The following is a 22,572-nucleotide window of genomic DNA, read 5'->3' as shown; positions in this document are numbered from 1 at the left end:
CTATCCTCCAGTTTTCTAGAACTATTCCTTTAGACAATGGCGACAAAGATCAAAGCCAAAGGCTCTGCAATCTCCTACCTGGCTTCCCAGAGAAACCTGGTATAAATCTCATCTGGCCCAGGGGATTGATCTCTTTTCACACTTTCGAAAAATGCCAAGTCGTCCTCCTTATGAACATCAATCCTATTTAGTGTAGTAGCCTGTACCTCAGTATTCTCCCCGACAGCATTGTCTTTTTCCAGTGTGAATACTGACGAAAAATATTCATTTTGCACTTGTCCTATCCCTCAAACTCCACTACTGTCACAACGTCCAACTACTGTCCATGATTTGCCCTAATCTTACACTCATCATTTTTTTTCCCCAGCACCCATGATGTGTGTGTGCAGGTGAGAGACACAAGGTGCACAAATCTTTATTCAATTTCCACCACCAGGAAGATAGGAAAACACCCGAGTGGCCAGTGACAAGCAGTGTCCTTCACATCAAAGGGCAATGCTGTGTGATCAAACAGTGAAGGGGACGGCAGGGACTAAATCAAAATAGAGTTGGAGGGGGAAATAATGCACTTCACTCCCTGCGGTGCCCACCTCTCCCTGAGCAACTCCAGGGTGTTGGTGGATACTGCGTGCTCCTCCAAGGACACCCGGGCTTTAACGTAACCGCAGAAGAGGGGCAGGCAGTCGGCCCTAACGACCCCCTCCACGGCCTGCTGCCTGAACCTGTTTATGGCCATTTTGGCCAGCCCCAGGAGCAGACCCACAAGGAGGTCTTCAGACCTGCCCTCCCTCCTCCGCACCGGGTGCCCGAAGATCAGGAGCATGGGACTGAAGTGCAACCAAAAGCAGAGGAGGAGGTTTTTGAGAAAATCAAAAAGGGAGTGCAAACGCCTACACCCAATATACACGTGGTCCACGGACTCCACAGTGCCACAGAACAAGCAGTTGGGCTGGGAGTCCGTGAACCACCGCAATCTGCGGTTGCAGGGGACCGCTGCGTGCAGCGCCCTCCACCCCAGATCCCAGAGAGAAAGGGGGAGGACTCCCACGTAGAGAGCCCTCCACTGGGGATCCCCAACGCCCAGTGGCAAGTGGGCACGCCAAAGCGTGTCCGGACGGTGGATGAGGGAGAAGAGGTGGACAGTGTGCAGCAGCAGTCCCTGAAAGGGAACAAAATTAAAATTCCGGAGGCGGCTCAGGTTGTGGGGCACAGGCTCCCGCGGAAAGTATGGGATCTTGGGGCCAATGTGAAATTCCGTCCGGGCTGGGGTGAGCGCGGACGGGATCCCACCGCACGTCTGAGCATCCAACTGGTGCACTACGTCGGATCCGAGCACCGCCGTTTTAAGGCGTCGGATGGCGGTGGCCACGTACCGGACGTCTACCGCTGCCATGCTCGCTATGTCCTGCGGCAGCATCCAGCCCAGGTCCCCGGCACCCAGCACGTCCCTGACCTCTAATCATTTTTTTATTTGTGATATACCTATAGAAAGCTTTAGGGTTTTCCTTGATCCCATCTGCCAACAACTTCACATGTTTCCCCCCCACCTTCTTAGTTCTCTCTTTAGGTCTTTCCTGGCTAGCTTGTAACTCTCAAGTGCTTTAACTGAGCCTTCATGTCTCCTCCGAGAGGCATAAGTTTAAGGTGAAAGGGGAAAGATTTAAAAGGGACCTAAGGAGCAACCTTTATACCCAGATGGTGGTATGTATATGGAATGAGCTGCCAGAGGAATTGGTGGAGGCTGGTACAATTGCAACATTTAAAAGGCTGGGTGTATGAATAGGAAGGGTTTAGAGGGGTATAAGCCAAATGTTAGCAAATGGGACTAGAATAATTTAAGATATCTGGTCAGCATGGACGAGTTGGATAGAAGGGTCTGCTTCCGTGCTGTAATGGTCTATTACTTAAGTAAGATTCAGCTGCAGACAAGGTAGATAGAGGAGAATTAATACAAGGAAATTTTGAATTATTTGTTAATGAAATGCAAGTTATGGCTCATCTGCCAACTCTGTATTGAAGGCTGATTGGGGCAAGAAAAAAAAGAAACAAATAAAGAGGCTTATCACTTTCGTTCAATGTCAAAATACAAAGAATAGATTAATTTGATGGTAAGAAAATTGCTAAATTTGGATACATTTGAGTCTCAGCTGGTACAGTTCATGCAGATGAGAATAAAAGCCAACAGACTGAGAGCCCCTACAGTCTTGAGGTGAAAAATATAGCTTACAACTGATAAGATGGCCTGATGTAATTTATCAAACATGATGGAATCGTTTTCCCTTAGGAAAGTTTATATAAGCTGCAAAAAGAGGTTTGCCTTCAAATTAAGATGATTTATTGATCAAAAAAGGAGCAGCATAGAGGGAAAGAAGTAATACTACTGTGAAATACTCTGAACAGAAGGACACAAGGGAAAACAACATCTTATTTATTTCCAGCCTGAAACTAGATTATTTTAGTTGCAACGCTAAAACTTTAAGTTCAGTTTGCCATTTTGATCAGGATTCACAAGTTGACAGAGTAAGAGGCCTGTTAGATAAATGATTTGGAGATGCCGGTGTTGGACTGGGGTGTACAAAGTTAAAAATCACACAACACCAGGTTATAGTCCAACAGGTTTAATTGGAAGCACACTAGCTTTCGGAGCGACGCTATTTCAATCACCTGATGAAGGAGCATTGCTCCGAAAGCTAGTGTGCTTCCAATTAAACCTGTTGGACTATAACCTGGTGTTGTGTGATTTTTAAACTTTGTTAGATAAATGATAGCTAAGCTGTGACAATCATATCATTTCAGTATCTTTACCTCTTCTCAGAGATTCCAATGTGGTGGATCTCTCAATACTTTGTTTATAAAGACTGATGGCTTCTAAATAAGACAAATGTTCATGCATAGTGTGCCCAAGACTTGCATAATGAGTTCCAACACGGATGATTAGCATTGCTGCCTCACAGCACCAGGGTCCCAGGTTCAATTCCAGCCTCAGTCTGTGCGGAGTTTGTACATTCCCCAGTGTCTGCGTGGGTTTCCTCCGGGTGCTCCGGTTTCCTCCCACAGTTCAAAGATGTGTAGGTCAGGTGAATTGACCATGCTAAATTACTCATAGTGCTAGGTGCATTAGTCAGAGGGAAATGGGGCTGGGTGGGTTACTCTTCGGAGGGTCGGTGTGGACTTGTTGGGCCAAAAGACCCATTTCCACACTATAGGAAATCTAATCTAAAAAAAAACACATTGCTGACTTTTGTAATTCAGGCAATAACACGATAACACAACGATCAACTTAATCTGTTACAATAATGCTAAATATAGACTGTCAAATTTTAACTTGCACATCTCATTGTTAAATCGGAGATCTGGCATGGACTAAAATGCGTTTTAAAAAAAAAGGAACATGGACTTCAAGTGGCGATTGTAGATCACAGATTGAGGAAAGCTTTCTGAGACCCAGATGGAATAAACAAATCTGTGTTGAAAGTAATATTTTAACCATGAACATTGAAACTGGGTCACTGATTTGTCAAGAAATAGGCGTCTATCTAATTCACTTGCATCTAACGGTTTTGTCTGCCAGTTTACGAGGTTGTAAAGATAACGAAGATAAACTCCAGAGTACACAGTGAACTTACACTTCAACAGCTGCTTTTAAGCAGCAGTGTACAGAGAGGGAAAAGTGGATTTGTAAGCAGTTAGAGGTTTCTCTTATCATCCAGGAAAAAACAAACCTGGTTGGTGAAAAGGCGATTTGGAAAACCAACGTTTACCAAGAACCGAATATATCTGCAGATTCTGCTACTGCTGCATATGAGTCAATGATCAATTTTTAATCAAAAGGGAATCAATGGCTACGGACAAAAAAAAGTGGAGTTGAGGATTGACAGAATAGCCATGATCTCACTCAATGAGAGAGCACATTTGACTGGCTGAATGGCCTACTACTGCTGCTATGTTATGGTTTTAATTAACTGTGGCTTCAGGTTTAATATCTAACATTAAAAAGATTCTCAGGACTTCCAACTATAATCTAAATTTCTCTGCCTGTTCCAGACACTTTACCTTGCAATGAAAATAGAAAGTGCTAAAGAAGCTCAAGGAGTCTGACAGTACCTGTGGTGAGAAAACAAAGTTAATGTTTTGAGTCTAATGGCTCTTCAAAGCTGGAAAATAATGGCTTATATGATGACAAAGTGGGTGGATTAGTGAGGGTGCTCCACAGCAAATGATAGAGGGAATGCTAATGGTAGTAAAGGATAGGCCGAGATGCAAATTAAGTGTTAATGATGAGTGTGAATTGAAGAACAAAGTCAGATATGCCAAGGGCAAATAAGACACAGCAGAGCGTGTGAGGGACAATCAAAATTATAGACAGACTTAATACTCTGAAGTTGTTGAACTCTGTCATCATCCCAATTGATACTACATTGGACAAGTCAAATCCCAGACTGAAATCTGGTTTCATACGTCATATTTTGTTTTCTTTAGTTTTAACAAGATGGTCTTTCACTAAAACACAAGCATGCGTTGTTGCAAATTTGGTTTTATCAATAACACAAAAGTTTATTATTCAAAAGAGATGAAGATAGAATAAACCAAATTATTCACAGAAAACAAATTTAAAAAGATTTCAATCTACACTAAAATAGATGTCCATTATTTTCTGATACACCTTTTTAAACAGTAGTCACATCAGAGATAAAGAACTTCCTTCTCTTTCACTTCTGTAATGCTTGATTTAATTGTGGCTTTAATGATATCATTGAAATTTGAAAATTGAAGAGCTGATCATCCTTTCATGAAGTCTTTGTACAACTTGAAGTTTCTCAGTTTGAAGGAACTCCTTCAAAAGATTGTAACCATACACTCCTAGTCTGGAATGTTCAAACTAAACTGATTACACTGATGTAATCTACCTTTTTAACAACTCCAAACTATCATCTTTCATCGGAAGCAATTGTCCTATACATCCCGTTTCAGTCAAAACTTTGAGTTTTGAAGCTCAGGTTGAAGTTCAGTCAAAACTTCTGCAAAAATGCCTGAAGGCTCTGAAGGCTTTGTTTCTCAATCTATCGATGTTTCCCCACTAAAAAGGCACAAAACAAAAGCTCAAATGCACAACATGGAGGGATGGTAAGGAAGAAATGGGGAGCTTTCAGACCAGGAGAAAGTGAGGACTGCAGATGCTGGAGACCAGAGTTGAAAAGTGTGGTGCTGGAAAAGCACAGTAGGCCAGGCAGCATCCGAGGAGCAGAAGAATCGACATTTCGGGCATAAGCCCTTCATCAGGAATGAGGCTGGTGTGCCGGGGGGGGGGTTGGTGGGAATTTGGGGGAGGGGCGCTGGGAATATGATAGGTGGAAGGAGGTGAGGGTGATAGGCCAGAGAGGGGTTGGGGGCTTTCAGACCAACTAATAGGGGATGAATGTGTAGAGGGATTCCAAATCTCACCAGTTCCTCTGCTGTGGTCTAAATACTGTAGTTGCTGGAAAGCAATCTGAAATAAAGACAGACAGTGCAGGAAAAACTCTGTCTGACAGCACCTGCGGAGAAAGACTTAATACTTTAAGTCCAATATGAATTTTCTTTCGAACTGACGGCTCTTCTGAGCAGTTCTGAAGAAGTCAGATTGATCTTAACTGTTAACTCTGCTACTCTCTCTACAGCTGCTGTATGACCTGTTAAATTTTGCCAGCACTTCATTTTTATGCTGTTGATTTCCTTCATGAAGTTGCCCCAGACCCCACAAGAACTTGCTCAGTGACATACAATTACTCTAGTCTGTCATTGTGCACGACATCGTATATGACCTTCAGGAGGTCTTCCACCAAAATGCTCACCCTGATAATTTGAGAATTTTTCTTAAAAAAACTCTGCCCTTCAAATCCCTCCATCCAGACAAAAAAGGCTAAATTGCTAAAAATGTGTCATTGTTCCATTCAAAAGCTAAAAACGGTGAAATTTCCCAGTCAGGAAACAGCTTGTAGTGACTAATCAACTGGTACAGGCTGATAGTTCTGATGTAATCTTGGAATGAAAAGACAGGTAGGAATTCATATCACTGACATTTTAATTGGCTTTTACTTACTGAGATATGTTTAGATCTTGCTTATTGAGAAAAAATGGACATTTTTCACAAGCTCACCCTATGTCATTTTTCGACTCAATTAGATTGAGGTCATCTGGATTCAGTTCAGTAATCCATTTTTCTATTTCTTCAATCCAAGGATACTTGAGAGAGGATGGGACCACGATCAACAAGGGCCATTCCTGTTTATAGAGGTATGCCAGTGCAATTGCTTGAATAGTCTTTCCAAGGCCCATCTGTAAAAATTAAATATATTTAATTATCTTGCAAACAATTAGTTTTCTTTAATTTAAAAAGATACAAAATGTAGAAGATCAGGAATAAAAACAGCTGCTATATCAACATGCATCTGAAGGAAGCAGCAGTTCTACCATAGGTTTACTCAGAATACTCAGTATAAGTACAGTTCCCTTCAACAGACTAACTCCCATTATAGGAAGAAAATTGTTGTGCGCATTCTTTCCTCTACATCTATCGCATTTAGATATTTTCGAACTAACCTATCCAGAGATGTATTACGGGCCTCTGGAGCAGGTGGGATAAACTGAGGCAATGTCACAGAACTCTTCTCCTTGTTATTTTAATCAATCTGTTCAGATATGCTCCAATGTGCCTCTTGAACAAATAGAACTTGAACAGGAGATCTTTTGGCTCAAAACTATATATTAAGGCCCATTTAAAAGAGTGCCAATGATAGATATGTTGTAATCAATCTGTCGACTAAACTGGTAGGACTTGACCCTGGATCTTCTAGCTCAGAGGCATGGACACTACCAACGTAACACAAAAGACAAACTGTTAAACTGGGCATAAGGATAACAAGGCCAGTGACATTACCACTGTGCAATAATCAAACCCAACCCAAAAGCCTCAAAACCAAGGAGGCCACTTTTATCTGAAATGCCTCCTGCCCGATTTAAAACAGCTTGAAAAGTAGGTTGCACTTCTACACATATGGGCTAAGATGCAATTCCAAGCTGTATCTGGAAGTGAATCAGGGATCTCTTGATCGGTAGTCAATTGCTCCACTCCTAAGTTAATCACCCCAACAAGCCTGCCATTTTCAAATCAATCTGTTCAGATGTGTTGCAACATGTCCCTGGAATAAATGGCATTTGAATCTGGGCCTCTTGGAACATAGGTACAGGCACTACCAAAAATGCTACAAGAGACCTTTTCTTGTTTGTTGTTTTTATATTTTCTTTCAGAGATGTTATTACTCACCTATGGAGCAGATGGGACTTGAACCCAGAGACCCAAAGTGCCATAAGAACCCTTTTCTAGCATGTGTTTGAATTTTCCCAATTAAAATCAGCTTCTTTTAGTCACAATTGCAAGAATCACATATATGCAAAGGGCTCTTGTAGTAGCATCCCTATCTCTAAACCAGAAGGCCTGGGTTCAAAACTCACCTGCTCCAGGCTGATTATAAAATATCTACACATATACATACTGATTTGGCATTGCATTTGTAATATGAGCTTGATAGAAGTTTACAAGGTAATGGTCTTGGTAATCAGTTAATTCAAAGCCTTAATCATATACCATAATTTGCATGCACGTTGAACATTTCATACTTATTAAAAAAATAATTTGTGGAGTGTGAGTGTTGTGCTGACTTCTTGAACCATTGCAGTCCCCATGCTGTAGGTTGTCCCACAAAGCCACTAAGGAGCGATTTCCAGGATTCTGACCCAATAACACTAAAGGAATGTCAAGCCAGAATGGTGAGTGGCTTGGAGGAGAACTTGCAGGTGGTGGAGTTCCCATGCAATTGCAGCCCTTGTTCTTCGAGATGGAAGTGGCCTTGGGTTTAGAAGGTAATGTTTAAGGCTGAGGTGAATTTTTGCAGTGCATCTTGCAGTTAGTACATGATGCTGCTATTGACTGCCGGTGGTGGAGGCAACAGACATTTGTGAATGTGGTGCCAATCAAACAGATTGCTTGGCCCTGGGTGGTGTCAATCTTTGAGCTTTATTGGTGCACGCATCCAGGCAAGTGGGATGTATTCCATCACATTCCCTGCTTGTGCCTTCTTGATAATGAACAGGCTTCAGGAAGTTGGGAGGTGAGTAACTCACTCCATTATTCCTAGCCTCTGACATGCTCTTCTGGCCACTGTATTTATGTGGCGAGCCCAGCTGATTTCTGATCAATGGTAAACCCAGGACATTGATAGTGGGGATTCCATGATGGCAACACCATTGAATGTGAAAGGGCTTGATTGGTTAGATTGTCTCTTATTGGTAATGATCATAACCTGGCATTTGTGGGGTGTGAATGTTACTTGCCACTTGTTAGCCCAAGTCTGAATATTGTTCAGATCTTGTTGTATTTGAGCATTGACTACTTTGTTATCTGAGTAGCAGCACATGGTGGTGAACATTGATTGATTGATTAATTGCACAATCAATCATCGGTGAATATCATCAGAACCTTATGATGGACAGAAGGTCATTGATGAAGCAGCTGGAAACGGTTGGATGTAGGATAATAGCCTGAGGAGCTCCTATATTTCAAATTTCAAAAGTACAACAGGGAGGTACAAGTCCATGTAGCATGATAATTCATACAAAAAACATGATTTTGATTTATTGTGAATAAACCTCATCTTAAGTGACCAACTTTTAAGGATCTCAGTTTGTTTATTAAGATCATTCTTCCAATTAAATTTTCAAATTATAAAACATTCCCTAATTTGTTAGCTCAACCTTAAAGATACAGAACAGATTTCTATAATCACATTCAAATTAAGTTTTGGTTTTGTACCAAAGCTGTTAGAGGCACAAAGCAAGCATCCAGATACAAGAAACTCCAAGGCAACATCCAAAATTGTGTTAGAAGATACTAAACAAAACCAAATCATATCACAGACTCAATATACAACACATCACAATCAAGTTTACTTCCCCAGGTATACACTTTGTACGGGTTTCATTAGCAACCTGGTCATTTTGTTGAAATGTTGTCCGTCATTATTTTTGCCAGTTCATTGACCTTTGGAGTTTGTTCTTAGGCATGTAAGTTGTGTCACACATTTTAGAATAAATGAATTTGAAGAATAAATGCACAATAAAAACAGTAGGGATAAAGGCCTTTCAAGTTAGAATAGTCAGAGGTATAGAGAGAGAGAGAGAGAGAGACAGACAGACTTAAATTATAGATTTAGTGCATTCAACAGTAATTAGTTCATTAATTTGAAATATTTTCCAGCTTTCAAGCCCCACAGTCATAAGTCTAAAAACTTAGAGCTTTTTTTATTTCTGCTATAGAACAAAGCAAAGGTAGTGGAGAGAGATTTGGAAATCATTATTAACTTTTAAAAAATTAACTGATGTGACCATTATACTTACTCATTATATAAATATTTTAAAACACATCCAGATAAAATATAATTTCGCTGATGCTTTCTTAATTCCTGCTTTTACTTGCAGATAGCTAATTTAAATAGTATTACAACCTGCCCATGAATGAGGTATCAAATTCATTCAAGTTCAATCACGGGGTATCCTGAAATGGTTATGCTCCCAAGAGAAAAGGGATGAACTAGTTTCCTTTCTTTACTTAACACCTCCCACTCAGTTGGTCATAACGACTTTGATATAAAAAACACTTCCAAGGTAGAGAACCTTTCCCAGCTCAAATGTTTTCAAAGGAGCCAATTTAATGAAGCTTTCTTGGAGTTAATGAAGGAACACATTATTAGCTTCCAAAGAACTAGAAAAGATAATGAAAATGCAGCATATATGCACAGATTACAAACGAAAAGTGAGTCCAAAAAGTGAAAGTTAAAAAATAAGAGCATAAATCACTTTTTGATTTGTTGTCCATGAATAAGTTGTGAGCCAATGTGGATGGTTCCTGGAGCTTTGATAGTGGAGTAGTTGTTCGGAAATTTTTGGTTCTAGCTGAAAAAATGTGTCCCCTTTCCTCACTTGCGCTCTTTGCTTTCAGACCTTGAAAGTGGCCTGCTGATGTCTGGTTTTCAGCAATTAGAGACATTTCTTTAAACCAGCATACACAATATCTAGCAGAAATTAACATACCCCTTCACAGCACACTTCAGCATAGTGCAATTTCAGCCACAAACTAGCAAACAAGTACATACAGAGGGCTACAGTTAGTTTTGAACCAACTATTTTGAGTATACCTGGAAGGGTACAACACAAACAGGTCTTTCACCCACAACTACCTTTTCTGCCACCCCCCACCACATTTCATATGCAGTCCAGGATCAACCCACAATAGGTCAGAGCTCAGATTTTTAAATGGCATCTCTTGCTTTGAAGCGTTAAAGTCTGAAGTTCCCTTGACACTTGAACTGTGGCATTCCCGGATTCCTCTTGGGACTAAGTCTAATCCTTACAGGGATCTATTTTTAATAGCCACTGAATTTACATCAGTGGCTTTCTTTTGACTTAATGTCTTTTGCTTTAAAAATAACATTGTTATATGTAAGAGTTCAATATGTCCAAAAGTAATTCAGCATCATGGTGTATTGTCAATGGCAACAGTTAACGTCCTATCAACGGAAAGAGTAGCTTCAGAATAAGACCACACTTATTAGGACCTATTGGCAAGTTCATGACTAAATAGGCACATTTGAAAACATACATCATTCACCAGGCCATTGCAAACTACTTTGTTAGCAAGTTACCAACTAAAGAAATTGCTTTAACTGCTGCCTTTAACCAGTTACTCAAAGATGTTACAATTAGTGTACCAATTGTTCTTCTCTTGCAAAGAAGTTAACGAATTCAAAGTGAACAGAGCACACAAGAGCTTGGGAAGCAAAAGGGACATGCCAAATCCTGTGGACAGGCACAATTGAATTATTTACCAGAGTACTTTTCCTTTACCCATGATATCAACATTTGTCTGTGCTTATCTTTATACAGTGTCTCAGGGCTTTAAAACTGGTTCGGGTTCCAACTAGTTTTGATGGTACATAGTTTCATTTTATTAAGTAAACAAACCTGGTCAGTGATTTTTGTTAACTGGACTCCAGTACAGATAATCCATAGAATCCCTACAGTGTGGAAACAGGCCATTTGGCCCAATGTGTCCACATTGACCCTATCCTATCCATGTAACCCTGCATTTTTCATGGCTAATGTACCTAGCCTACACATCTCTGAACACGATGGGTAATTTAGCATGGCCAATCCACCATGCATATATTTTTGGATTGTGGGAGGAAACCGGAGCTGGTGGAAACCTATGCAGACACAGGGAGAATGTGCATACTCTACACTGACTGACAGTCACTTGAGGGTGGAATCAAACCAGGTCCCTGGTACTGAGATGGTGCAGGGCTAACCACTGAGCCACCATGCTGCCCACAATTAGATACTTTAAGTGCCTTGATTAAACCACTGTCTTTTGTGACAAATCAGGAATAATGGGACTGGAGTATCAGGTCAGTGATGACAGTAATATGGCTCATACTGAAAGATTTGGTACCCCACCTCCCACACCAACAGTGGATATGGGGTTTATATCCAGCAGAGCAACTTGGAAAAATAACAAAGGATGTCATTTAATTTTTTATTTTGTTTGAGAAAAAGTTGTTATCTGGAAAGCACTAAAGGAGAAAATGTGGTGAACGCATATTCAAAACGAATAAGCAACTGAAGGAAATTAGAACTGCAGGGAACGTGGAAAAAACAGCTTGGCTACTTCATACTAAAAAGCTGTCATAGGCAGGGTAGGCTAAATCACATCATTCTGTACCGTATCATTCAAAGGGTAGGAATTGTCCCTCCCTGATATAGTGTATAAAATTGCGATAATGATTGCAAGTTACAACAATTTTTAAAAATCCGATTGTTGACATTGAGTAAAAGTTTTCAGCTTTTGTCTTAAATAGCAAATTCAGAATCTTGTCTTTAAGTGGCGACTACCTGATACCCATATATTTGAATCTCATTAAAATCCCAACTCTCCTTATTTATTTTCTACATTTTCACTGAGAAGTCAGAAAGTACAAATTCCTAACACACGTTTCAGAGTGGGTACCTGGCAGCTGAATCATGCTAGAAGCTCTTCTCAGCCATTATACAACTGCTTCACTCCAACACCCTGCATTCGCCATGGAAAGAAGTCTCCCCTTTATCCAAGCAAGTTTGCATCAGGAGCCTCACCACATCAATACATCTGCTCTTTGGGAACTCAGCCACCATTTGAACACTTTACATTGGAATTCAGGGACACCAATAACTTGCAGGTTGCTTTGCAAACAGGAACACATACATCTGCACAGGATTCATCCTTTGTTTCTTACCTTGCCTTCTTTCACTCACTCACTTTAATCACTTACTCTGAGACTCTTATCATCCATGAACTACACATTGCTTTCTCAGTTCACTATTCACCAACTATAGGACAGACTTGCAGACTGCCAGCCTTTGAGTAGGTCACAATGCTTTTTTAAGCACACAGGGTCTAATGTGCTCAGTTACAGCTACTAGTCTCTGTGCCTTGCTTTAATTTTTATTGCAAGGACAGAGTCAGGCAGCTTGATATAGTGGAAAACAGCAATCAGCCAATCTTTCAATCAGATGAAGTCTAAGAGTTGTTTAGTACTATGACAATAATCACACCTGCAGCACATGCCAGCAATTCATGCAGCAAACACACTGCATGTGCTTCAAATAATTGGTGATATGTGAAAGTCAAAGGGGGGTTGTTGATTGTCAGTGAAGGTGGCCTACAGTCAGCCAGAGGAACCACCAAGTCAACCAAGGGGTGAGAGAGTGAGCTAATTTTTCATTCAATGAGACAAAGGGCAGGAATGAATCTGAGAGTTTATAAAGCTCTGACTAGGCCCCATTTAGAATACTGTGTCCAATTTTGGGCTCCACACCTCAGGAAGGACATACTGGCACCAGAGCATGTCCAACGGAGATTCACACAGATGATCCCTAGAATGGTAGGCCTAACATATGATGAATGGCTGAGGATCCTGAGATTGCATTCATTAGAGTTTAGAAGGTTGGGGGGGGGGGCAAATCTAATCGAAACTTACAAGATAATGCATTGCTTAGAAAGAGTGAACGCTGGGAAGTTGTTTCCATTAGGCAGGGAGACTAGGACCCATGGACACAGCCTTAGAATCAGAGGGGGTCAATTTAGAACGGAAGTGAGGAGACATTTCTTCAGCCAGAGAGTGGTGGGCCTGTGGAATTCATTGCCTTGAAGACCTTTAACGTCCCGGCCTTCGCTGTGTTCGGTGACTGAGATTGATCTCACAAGGAATTAAGGGCTATGGGGAGGAGTACAGATAAGTGGAGTTGAAATGCCTATCAGCCATGATGAAATGGCAGAGTGGACTCGATGGGTTGAATGGCCTTACTTCCACTCCTTTGTCTTATCGTCTTATGATGCTGACAGCTGGACTCAGGAGCCTTGGTGAGAATTGCCTGCAGAACCAGTGTCAGAGTGAGCGTTGGTCCTGTGAGGGCAAGGTAGCAGAGAGATGATTGTGACAATTACCCTTGTGGAGTGCAGATCATTGATATTCTTTCTACAATGCTGATTCTTCCTTTTTAACCAAAACACAGCACTGCTCTGTGCTTCAATCTGTGCCCAGACTGGCTTGATCTGGTGGCACAGACTCCTCTGGCAGTTAGCTGAAAAAAGGCATTACCTTCCTTTGCACTGCCTGTTTACTAATATCTCCAGGGTCCTTTTCCATGTTACAGGAAGTGTACTTGCCTTTCTCTGGGTGATTTGCTCAGTAATAAAGGGTGAAGAACAATTCTTGGCTCACAGCATTGAGGTGGTATACAGATCAGTTTTAAATATGACACCAGAGGCAAGAGATCCAGATGGTTCCCAGCAGCGGCGAGTGATTGCACCTCTCTGGCCACATGATTCCCGGAGTACAATTGTGTAATTAGCTAGATGAAGAGGGAAAGATTGCGAGAGAAAAATCACTCCAAGCCGTGGCGATCTAGACCCTATGAACTTCACTCAATATACAACAGTGACTGCAAACATAAAACTTCTGCTTATAATTTAATACAAGTGCCAAGCCTACAATTAGATAGGCTAGTATAAAAGGTGTCCTTCTGTGCCCAAGAGCAGAAACTGCGTCAGTTAGCTAAAGAATTATGACTCAACAATCTCACAACTGAAGCCTGAATCAGGAGAGAAAGTAAGCACGTGATAAATCACAAATTTCTAAAACACAATAGAAGCTGGTGGTTTTGACTCAAAGTTGATGAAAAATCTTTGATACGAGCCTTAGAAAATCTGCTGGTGGTTGTCATGCTGAGCCTTATTATAATCTCAGATAAGTGGTCAAAGGGGTCGTGGTAACTAATAAGTCTGAGCAATCTCACAAAAATAAAAATGCAACTCGCGAAAAATCAAGATATCAAATTTGCAATGCATAAATTATTGATGAATAACAATGATAAAATTCCAAAACTCTGGTATCAGGCCGTTGTCAACTGAACGCATCTCATTACCAAATATTATGGGTCACCACAGAGTACAATGCAGTGCTAAAAATATATGATCTCGACAGATTGGAGATCACTAATGAGCTTTTTGCAAAACATAAAGGAAGCAATTTACAAACTGCAAGGATATTTGAAAAAGTATTATTTTCAAAATAAAAAGGAAACCAGGGAAATTTAACTCATGCTTTATAATTAGTTTGATTGAATACTATTGAATAAGTAGATAAACCAAGGAAGGAAGGAAAAGTTGCAATTGAAAACGATTTCAGTTATTTGATTAATTCATACTTTGACTTGGCTCCCAAATGTTACAAAAGAACATGGGAAATAGGTGCAAGATTAGACTATTCAGCCCTTGAAGCCTGTCTCACCATTCATCAAGATCATGACCAATTTGGGCAGCACGGTGGCACAGTGGTTAGCACTGCTGCCTCACAGCACCAGGGACTTGGGTTCAATTCCTGCCTCGCACAACTGTGCGTGGAGTTTGCACATTCTCCCAGTGTCTGCGTGGGTTTCCTCCAGGTACTCCGGTTTTCTCCCATAGTCCAAAAATGTGCAGGTTAGGTGAACTGGCCATGCTAAATTGCCCATAGTGTTAGGTGTAGGGGAATGGGTCTGGGTGGGTTGCTCTTTAGAGGGTCGGTGTGGACTTGTTGGGCCAAAGGGCCTGTTTCCACACTGTAGGGAATCTAATCTAATGACCAATCTGCTCCAGGTCTCAATTCCACTTTGTTGTCAGGTCAACATAACAATCAACTCCTTGATATTTTAAAAGAGTTATCTCCCTCCTCATTAAATACTCAGTGATATAGCATCAAAAACTCTCTGACGTAGCAAATTTTAGACATTACCCATCTACTGGGAGAAGAATTTTTTTTGTACCTCAATTTAAATGAGGACCCTTTTATTCTGTAATTATGCCCTCCACTGGGAGACTTCCCCATGACTGGAAACATCTTCAATGTCTTTTTCCCAAAGCAGGATTGACTGGTACGAGAAGTCATAGTTTGAAGATATTAGGAGGAAGGTATAAAGGAGATGTCAGAGGTAGGTTCTTTACGCAGAAAGTTGTGAATGCATGGAATGTGTTGCCAGCTGTGGTGGTGGAAGCAGAGTCATTGGGGACATTTAAGCGACTGCTGGACATGCACATGGATAGCAGTGAGTTGAGGGGTGCGTAGGTTAATTTACTATATTTGACATTAGGATTAAATCTTGGCACAACATCGTGAGCCAAAGGGCCTGTTCTGAGCCGTACTTTTCTATGTTCTATCTACTCTGCCATCCCACTCACAATCTTGTGTACATTAATGAGATCATCCCTCATTCTTCTAAAGTCAAATGAATAAAGGCCTAACTTGTTTTATTATTCCCGAGACGTCAACCTATTCCAAGGAATTAAGGGCTACAGGGAGAATGCGGGTAAGTGGAGTTGAAATACCCATCAGCCATGATTGAATGGCAGAGTGGACTCGATGGGCCGAATGGCCTTACTTCCACTCCTAGGTCTTATGGTCTTATTATCTTTGTGAATTTTTTTGAACTACCTCCAATGCCAGGAAAGAACAACCTCAGTTATCCGAACATCAATTATCTGAATTTCGGATTACGCAAACAAGATCTCAAGATCTGGTAAAAATGTTATTAAACTTAAATAAAAGCACAGCGATAGCAGGCAGCTGGGCTGGCAGCAGGAACAGGGTCGCCAGGGGAACCTACTCCTGCTATTGCCGATGCCACGGGAACCCTATTCCTACTATTGCCGTCGCCACGGGAACCCTGTTCTTTCTAATGCAGTCGCCACGGGAACCGTTCCTGCCATTACCACCACCACAGGAACCCTGTTCCTGCCATTGCCACCGCCACGGGAACCCTGTTCCTGCTATTGCCGCCCCCACAGGAATCCTGTTCCTGCTATTGCCACCTTCACGGGAACCCTGTTCCTGCTATTGCCACCGCCACAGGAATCCTGTTCCTGCTATTGCCACCTTCACGGGAACCCTGTTCCTGCTATTGCCGTCGCCACGGGAATCCTGTTCCTGCTATTGCCACCGCCACGGGAACCCTGTTCCTGCTATTGCCGTGGCCACGGGAATCCTGTTCCTGCTATTACCACTGCCACGGGAATCCTGTTCCTGCTATTACCACTGCCACGGGAATCCTGTTCCTGCTAATGCCGTCGCCACGGGAACCCTGTTCCTTACAATGCTGTCGCCACGGGGAGCCCTGTTCCTGCTATTGCCGTTGCCACGGGAACCCTGTTCCTGCTATTGCCGTCGCCACGGGAACCCTGTTCCTGCTATTGCCGTCGCTACGGGAACCCTGTTCCTTCCAATGCCGCCGCCACGGGGACCATGTTCCTGCTATTGCCACTGCCAAGGGAACCCTGTTCCTTCCAATGCCATCACCACAGGGACCATGTTCCTGCTATTGCCACTGCCAAGGGAACCCTGTTCCTGCTATTGCCGTCGCCATGGGGAGCCCTGTTCCTGCTATTGCCACTGCCACGGGAACCCTATTCCTGCTATTGCCACTGCCACGGGAACCCTATTCCTGCCATTGCCCCCACCATGGGAACACTGTTCTTGCTATTGCCCCCGCCACAGGAACCCTGTTCCTTCCAATGCTGTCGCCACGGGGACCATATTCTGCTATTGCCACCGCCACAGGAACCCTGTTCCTGCTATTGCCGTCGCCACACGACCATGTTCCTGCTATTGCCACCACCACGGGTACACTGTTCCTGCTATTGCCGTTGCCATGGGAATCCTGTGCCTTCCAATTCCGTCGCCATGGGGAGCCCTGTTCATGCTATTGCCGCCACCACACGACCAGGTTCCTGCTATTGCCACCACCATGGGGACACTTTCTGCTATTGCCGTCGCCACGGGAAGCCCATTCTTGCTATTGCCACCGCCACGGGAAGCCCTGTTCCTGCTATTGCCGCCCCCACGGGAACCCTGTTCCTGCTATTGCCGCCCCCACGGGAACCCTGTTCCTGCTATTGCCGCCCCCACAGGAACCCTGTTCCTGCTATTGCCGCCCCCACGGGGACACTGCTCCTGCTATTGCCGTCGCCAAGGCAATCCTGTTCCTTCCAATGATGTCGCCATGGGAACCCTGTTCCTGCTATTGCCACCGCCACGGGGACCACGTTCCTGCTATTGCCGTTGCCATGGGGAGCCCTGTTCCTGCTATTGCCACCGCCACGGGAGCCCTGTTCCTGCTATTGCCACCGCCACGGGAGCCCTGTTCCTGCTATTGCCATCAGTTACCTGAACAATCAGTCTTCTGAACAAAATACTCTCTGCCCGTCTCTTTCGGATAATCTAGGTTGCTCTGCAAGGTGTCTGAAATGATTGCTGCACCTGCATGCTAACATATTACATTTCATGCACAAGAACACCTACATGCTAACACTTTATGTTTCATGCACAAGAAAACCCAGACGTCTCTCAGTGCTGCATTCTTTTTAAAAAAAGGCTCTCTTCATTTAAGTAGTCTGCCTTTTGATCTTCCTGCCAAATTACATGACCTTACACTTTCCTAAATTAAACTCTATTTACCAAGTTTTTATCCCACTAATTCAACCTATCTACATCCCCTTACAGATTCCTTATGTCCTCATTTCACCATGTCCTCTCGTCTATTTTTGTAGCATCAGTAAATTTGAATACATTACACTCTGTCCCCTTCTCCAAGTTATTAACATACATGGTAAATAATGAGGCTCAAGGACTCATTCTTGTGACACTGCATGACTGGAAAAAAACACCCATTTAATCTTGACTCAGTATCTTCTGTGTGTAAACCACTCCTAAATTCATGCTAATGCATTACCCCCATTACTGAGAGTTCTTCATTTGTGTAATAAAGTTTTAGGTGGCACCGCTCATCAAATGCCTTCAGGAAATTCAATACACTGCATCAACTGGGGCCTCTTATTCAACTCCGCTCGCTATAATGTCAAATAGTACAAGCAAATTTGTTAAATATGAATTCTGCTTTACAAAACCACATTGACTGCGTTTGACTGGATTAAGTTTTTCTAAGTGCCATGCTCTTTCTACCTTCATAATGGCCCCCAGCTTTTTCTCCCAATGAGAGATGTTAAGGTAACTGGCCTACTGTTTCCTGCTGTGTGTCTCCCTTCTTGAACAAAGTTAAAAATCACAACACCAGGTTATAGTCCAACAGGTTTAATTGGAAGCACACTAGCTTTCGGAACGACGCCCCTTCATCGGGTGGTAGTGGAGGGCTCAATCCTAACAGAATTTATAGCAAAAATTTACAGTGTGATGTAACTGAAATTATACATTGAACAACTGATTGTCTGTTAAGCCTTTCATCTGTTAGAAGACAATCAGTTGTTCAATGTATAATTTTAGTTACATCACACTGTAAATTTTTGCTATAAATTCTGTTAGGATTGAGCCCTCCACTACCACCCGATGAAAGAGCGTCGCTCCGAAAGCTAGGGTGCTTCCAATTAAACCTGTTGGACTATAACCTGGTGTTGTGTGATTTTTAACTTTGTACACCCAGTCCAACACCTGCATCCCATTAGTCATTTTCAAATCCCAGAATCCAATTACTTTTGAAGTATTTTGAGCAAATACCTTCACTACTTCCTTTTAAACCTTTGGATGGAGGTCATCATGTTCTGGTGACTTTTCAGTCTGTGGTCTCATTAGTTTGTCAAATACTTCAACCTAAGTGATAATGGGCTGCTAAGAGATCTTTCCTCCCATTAGCACCTTGTTTATCTTTAGGATGTTTACAGTATCCACAACCATGAAGATTGATGCAAAATATTTAAATTTGTCTGCCATTTCCCCGTCTCCATTGTAAATTAATTAGCTGCATTCCCCAAGTGTCCCACATTTACTTCAGCTATTCTCTTTTTATATCACTGTAGGTGCTCTTGTTTATTTTTATATTTCTTGTCAAGTTATTTTCAGAATTCTCTCCCTCGTTATTAGCTTTTTAGTCATGCTCTGCTGGTTCTTAAAAAAAATCTCAATCATGTAGCTGATGATTAGTTTTCACCACTTTGTAAGCTTCAATTTCTGATTCGATACTCTCTTTGACTTCCTTTGTTAACCACAGGTGGTGTATCCTTCTAATGACTCCTTCTATTACATTAGCATGATCAAATATCTGAAATGTCAGACACTGCTCAATCATTGATTTTGCCCATAGTCTGTTTTCCGAGACCATGTTAGAATAAAGACAACCAAAAACATGAAATATCTTCACTGGAAAAGGGGGAATGAGAAAGAAAACTCTCCTCCTCCAAAAAAAAAGCAGAAACCAAAAGCAGCAGTAACACGGCAAAAGTGGGCACACTGCAGATGCTGGAGATTAGAGTCAAGATTATGACCATGACCCCACCTCCCACCACCAAACCATCATCTCCCAGACCATCCATAACCTCATCACCTTGGGGGATCTCCCATCCACCGCCTCCAACTTCATAGTCCCACCACCCCGCACCGCCCGTTTCTACCTCCTGCCCAAAATCCACAAACCTGACTGCCCCGGCCGACCCATTGTCTCAGCCTGCTCCTGCCCCACCGAACTCATTGCTGCAAACCTTGACACGGTTCTGTCCCCCTTAGTCCAAGAACTCCCCACCTACGTTCGGAACACCACCCACGCCCTCCACCTCCTCCATGATTTTTTGCTTCCCCGGCCCCCAACGCCTCATCTTCACCATGGACATCCAGTCCCTTTCCACCTCCATCCCCCATCACGAAGGACTCAAAGCCCTCCGCTTCTTCCTTTCCCGCCGAACCAACCAGTACCCTTCCACTGACACCTTCCTTTGAGTGACTGAACTGGTCCTCACTCTCTTTCCAATCCTCCCACTTCCTCCAAACCAAAGGAGTAGCCATGGGCACCCGCATGGACCCCAGCTATGCCTGCCTCTTTGTTGGATATGTGGAACAGTCCATCTTCCGCAGCTACACTGGCACCACCCCCCACCTTTTCCTCTGCTTCATCGACGACTGTATCGGTGCTACCTTGTGCTCCCACGAGGAGGTTGAACAGTTCATCCACTTTACTAACACCTTCCACCCCGACCTCAAATTTACCTGGACCGTCTCAGACTCCTCCCTCCCCTTCCTAGACCTCTCCATTTCTATCTCGGATGACCGACTCAACACGGGCGTTTACTATAAACCGACTGACTCCCACAGCTACCTAGATTACACCTCCTCCCACCCTGCCCCCTGTAAAAACGCCATCCCATATTCCCAATTCATTCACCTTCGCCGCATCTGCTCCCAGGAGGACCAATTCAAATACCGAGCAACCCAGATGAACTCCTCCTTCAAAGACCGCAATTTCCCCTCAGATGTGGTTGACGATGCTCTCCACCACATCCCCTCCACTTCCTGCTCCTCCGCCCTTGAACTCCGCCCCTCCAATCGCCACCAGGACAGAACCCCACTGGTCCTCACCTACCACCCCACCAACCTCCAGATACATCGTATCATTCTTTGTCATTTCCGCCACCTCCAAACAGACCCCACCACCAAGGAGTGCAGCTTCCAGCCCTCGGGGTCAAAAGGAAGTACTGCCACACATTCCACAAGTGAACAAATGTTATCACCTTATTTACACTGATCCATTGACACTAAGAACAGATGTCCTTAATTCTTCTGAACAAAATGGGCCCCCCCGCCGTGGTCAAGCGCTTTCCTGTATATCCTATAGCAGATGTGTCACATGTAAGGCTACAAGCTTTCTCATTCCCCCCTTTTATCATTTCATGATAATAATACAGCGTATACAAGTACAATGAGTCCAATCAGTCCATTTGTATTTTCAACAAGTCGAGCGCCTCCATCTGGCAAGTCATCATCTGGAGGAGCAGAGTCAGAAAGATACCTGATTTTGGCATAAAAGTTAGGACATGAAGGTACAGGAGTGAACAAAGGTCAATTAACAAGATTCTTCTTTGGCTTAAGCAAAGAGCATGGCACAGTTCATTTCATGCATTTGCGGACAAGAATATATATTCCTGGGATGAGATCAAGGATTATCAGTGTGTCCCACATGAACCATCTGCACACTGACCATAGCCAGCAGGGAGGACTCCATCCACGAGTAGGACAATGGTGGAGCAAGTACTTTCCCTGCGTCTTGACCCGTTTTGTTGATGACATCTGTGTCATATACAATGTCTTTAGAGAAGTTGTTTATGTAGGTGCAACATTGTGGGCCAATGACAGAACAAGTGCCTCCTTCTTTAGCAAGGAGGAAGTCTATCACTAATCGATTCTGAAGTGTCATCATCCAGGTCTCCTGTGTTTCTTTGTTCATTAGTTTCAATGTGTGGGCAATTGAGTTGGAAAGGAAGGTGGACAGGTAGGACAGGTCATGAGGGTGGTGCTGAGTTGAAAGGTTGAAACTGGGGTAAGGTGGGGGGAGGGAAAATGAGGAAACTGGTGAAGTCCACATTGATGCCAAGGGGTTGAAGGGTTCCGAGGTGGAAGATGAGGCGTTCTTCCTCCAGATGTCAGGTGGTGAGGGAGTGACAGTGGAGGAGGTCCAGGACCTGCATGTCCTTGGCAGAGTGGGAGGGGGAGTTGAAATGTTCAGCCACGGGGTGGTGGGGTTGATTGGCGCGGGTGTCCTGGAGATGTTCTCTGAAGCACTCTATCAGTAGGCAGCCAGTCTCCCCAATGTAGAGGGGACCACATCGGGAGCAGTAGATATATGCATGGGAGTGCAGGTGAAGCTTTGATGGATGCAGAAGACTCATTTGGGGCCTTGGACGGAGGTTATGGGGGAGGTGTGGGCTCAGGTTTTTCAATTCCTGCGGTGGCAGGGGAAGGTGCCAGGGAGGGTGGGCTGTAGGGGGTGTGGACTTGACCTGGTAGTCGCGGAGAGAACAGTCTTTACGGAAAGCAGATAGGGGTGAGGAGGGAAAGATATCTCTGGTGGTGGGGTCCGTTTGTAGGTGGCGGAAATGACGGAGGATGATGCAACATTGGTGGGGTGGAAGGTGAG

The 22,572-nt window shown here is 43.3% G+C and overlaps 1 protein-coding gene across 6 annotated transcripts in view; it reads right to left on the bottom strand.

Moving 5' to 3' along the window:
• The window catches only part of zranb3 (zinc finger, RAN-binding domain containing 3), a 178,628-nt gene that overhangs the window by 109,266 nt on the left and 46,790 nt on the right, over positions 1-22,572 (bottom strand). For 4 of the 6 annotated variants that reach the window (XM_043694034.1, XM_043694035.1, XM_043694033.1 and 1 more), the window contains one exon: positions 6,137-6,315. In XM_043694034.1, the coding sequence (XP_043549969.1) occupies positions 6,137-6,315 (179 nt within the window). The other 2 variants (XM_043694036.1, XM_043694037.1) reach the window with 2 other exon arrangements.

Source organism: Chiloscyllium plagiosum, chromosome 7 (assembly GCF_004010195.1).
Source record: "Chiloscyllium plagiosum isolate BGI_BamShark_2017 chromosome 7, ASM401019v2, whole genome shotgun sequence".
NCBI lineage: Eukaryota > Metazoa > Chordata > Chondrichthyes > Orectolobiformes > Hemiscylliidae > Chiloscyllium > Chiloscyllium plagiosum.
The sequence above is the reverse complement of the archived record's forward strand: the minus strand, read 5'-3'. Positions and strand labels throughout refer to the sequence as shown.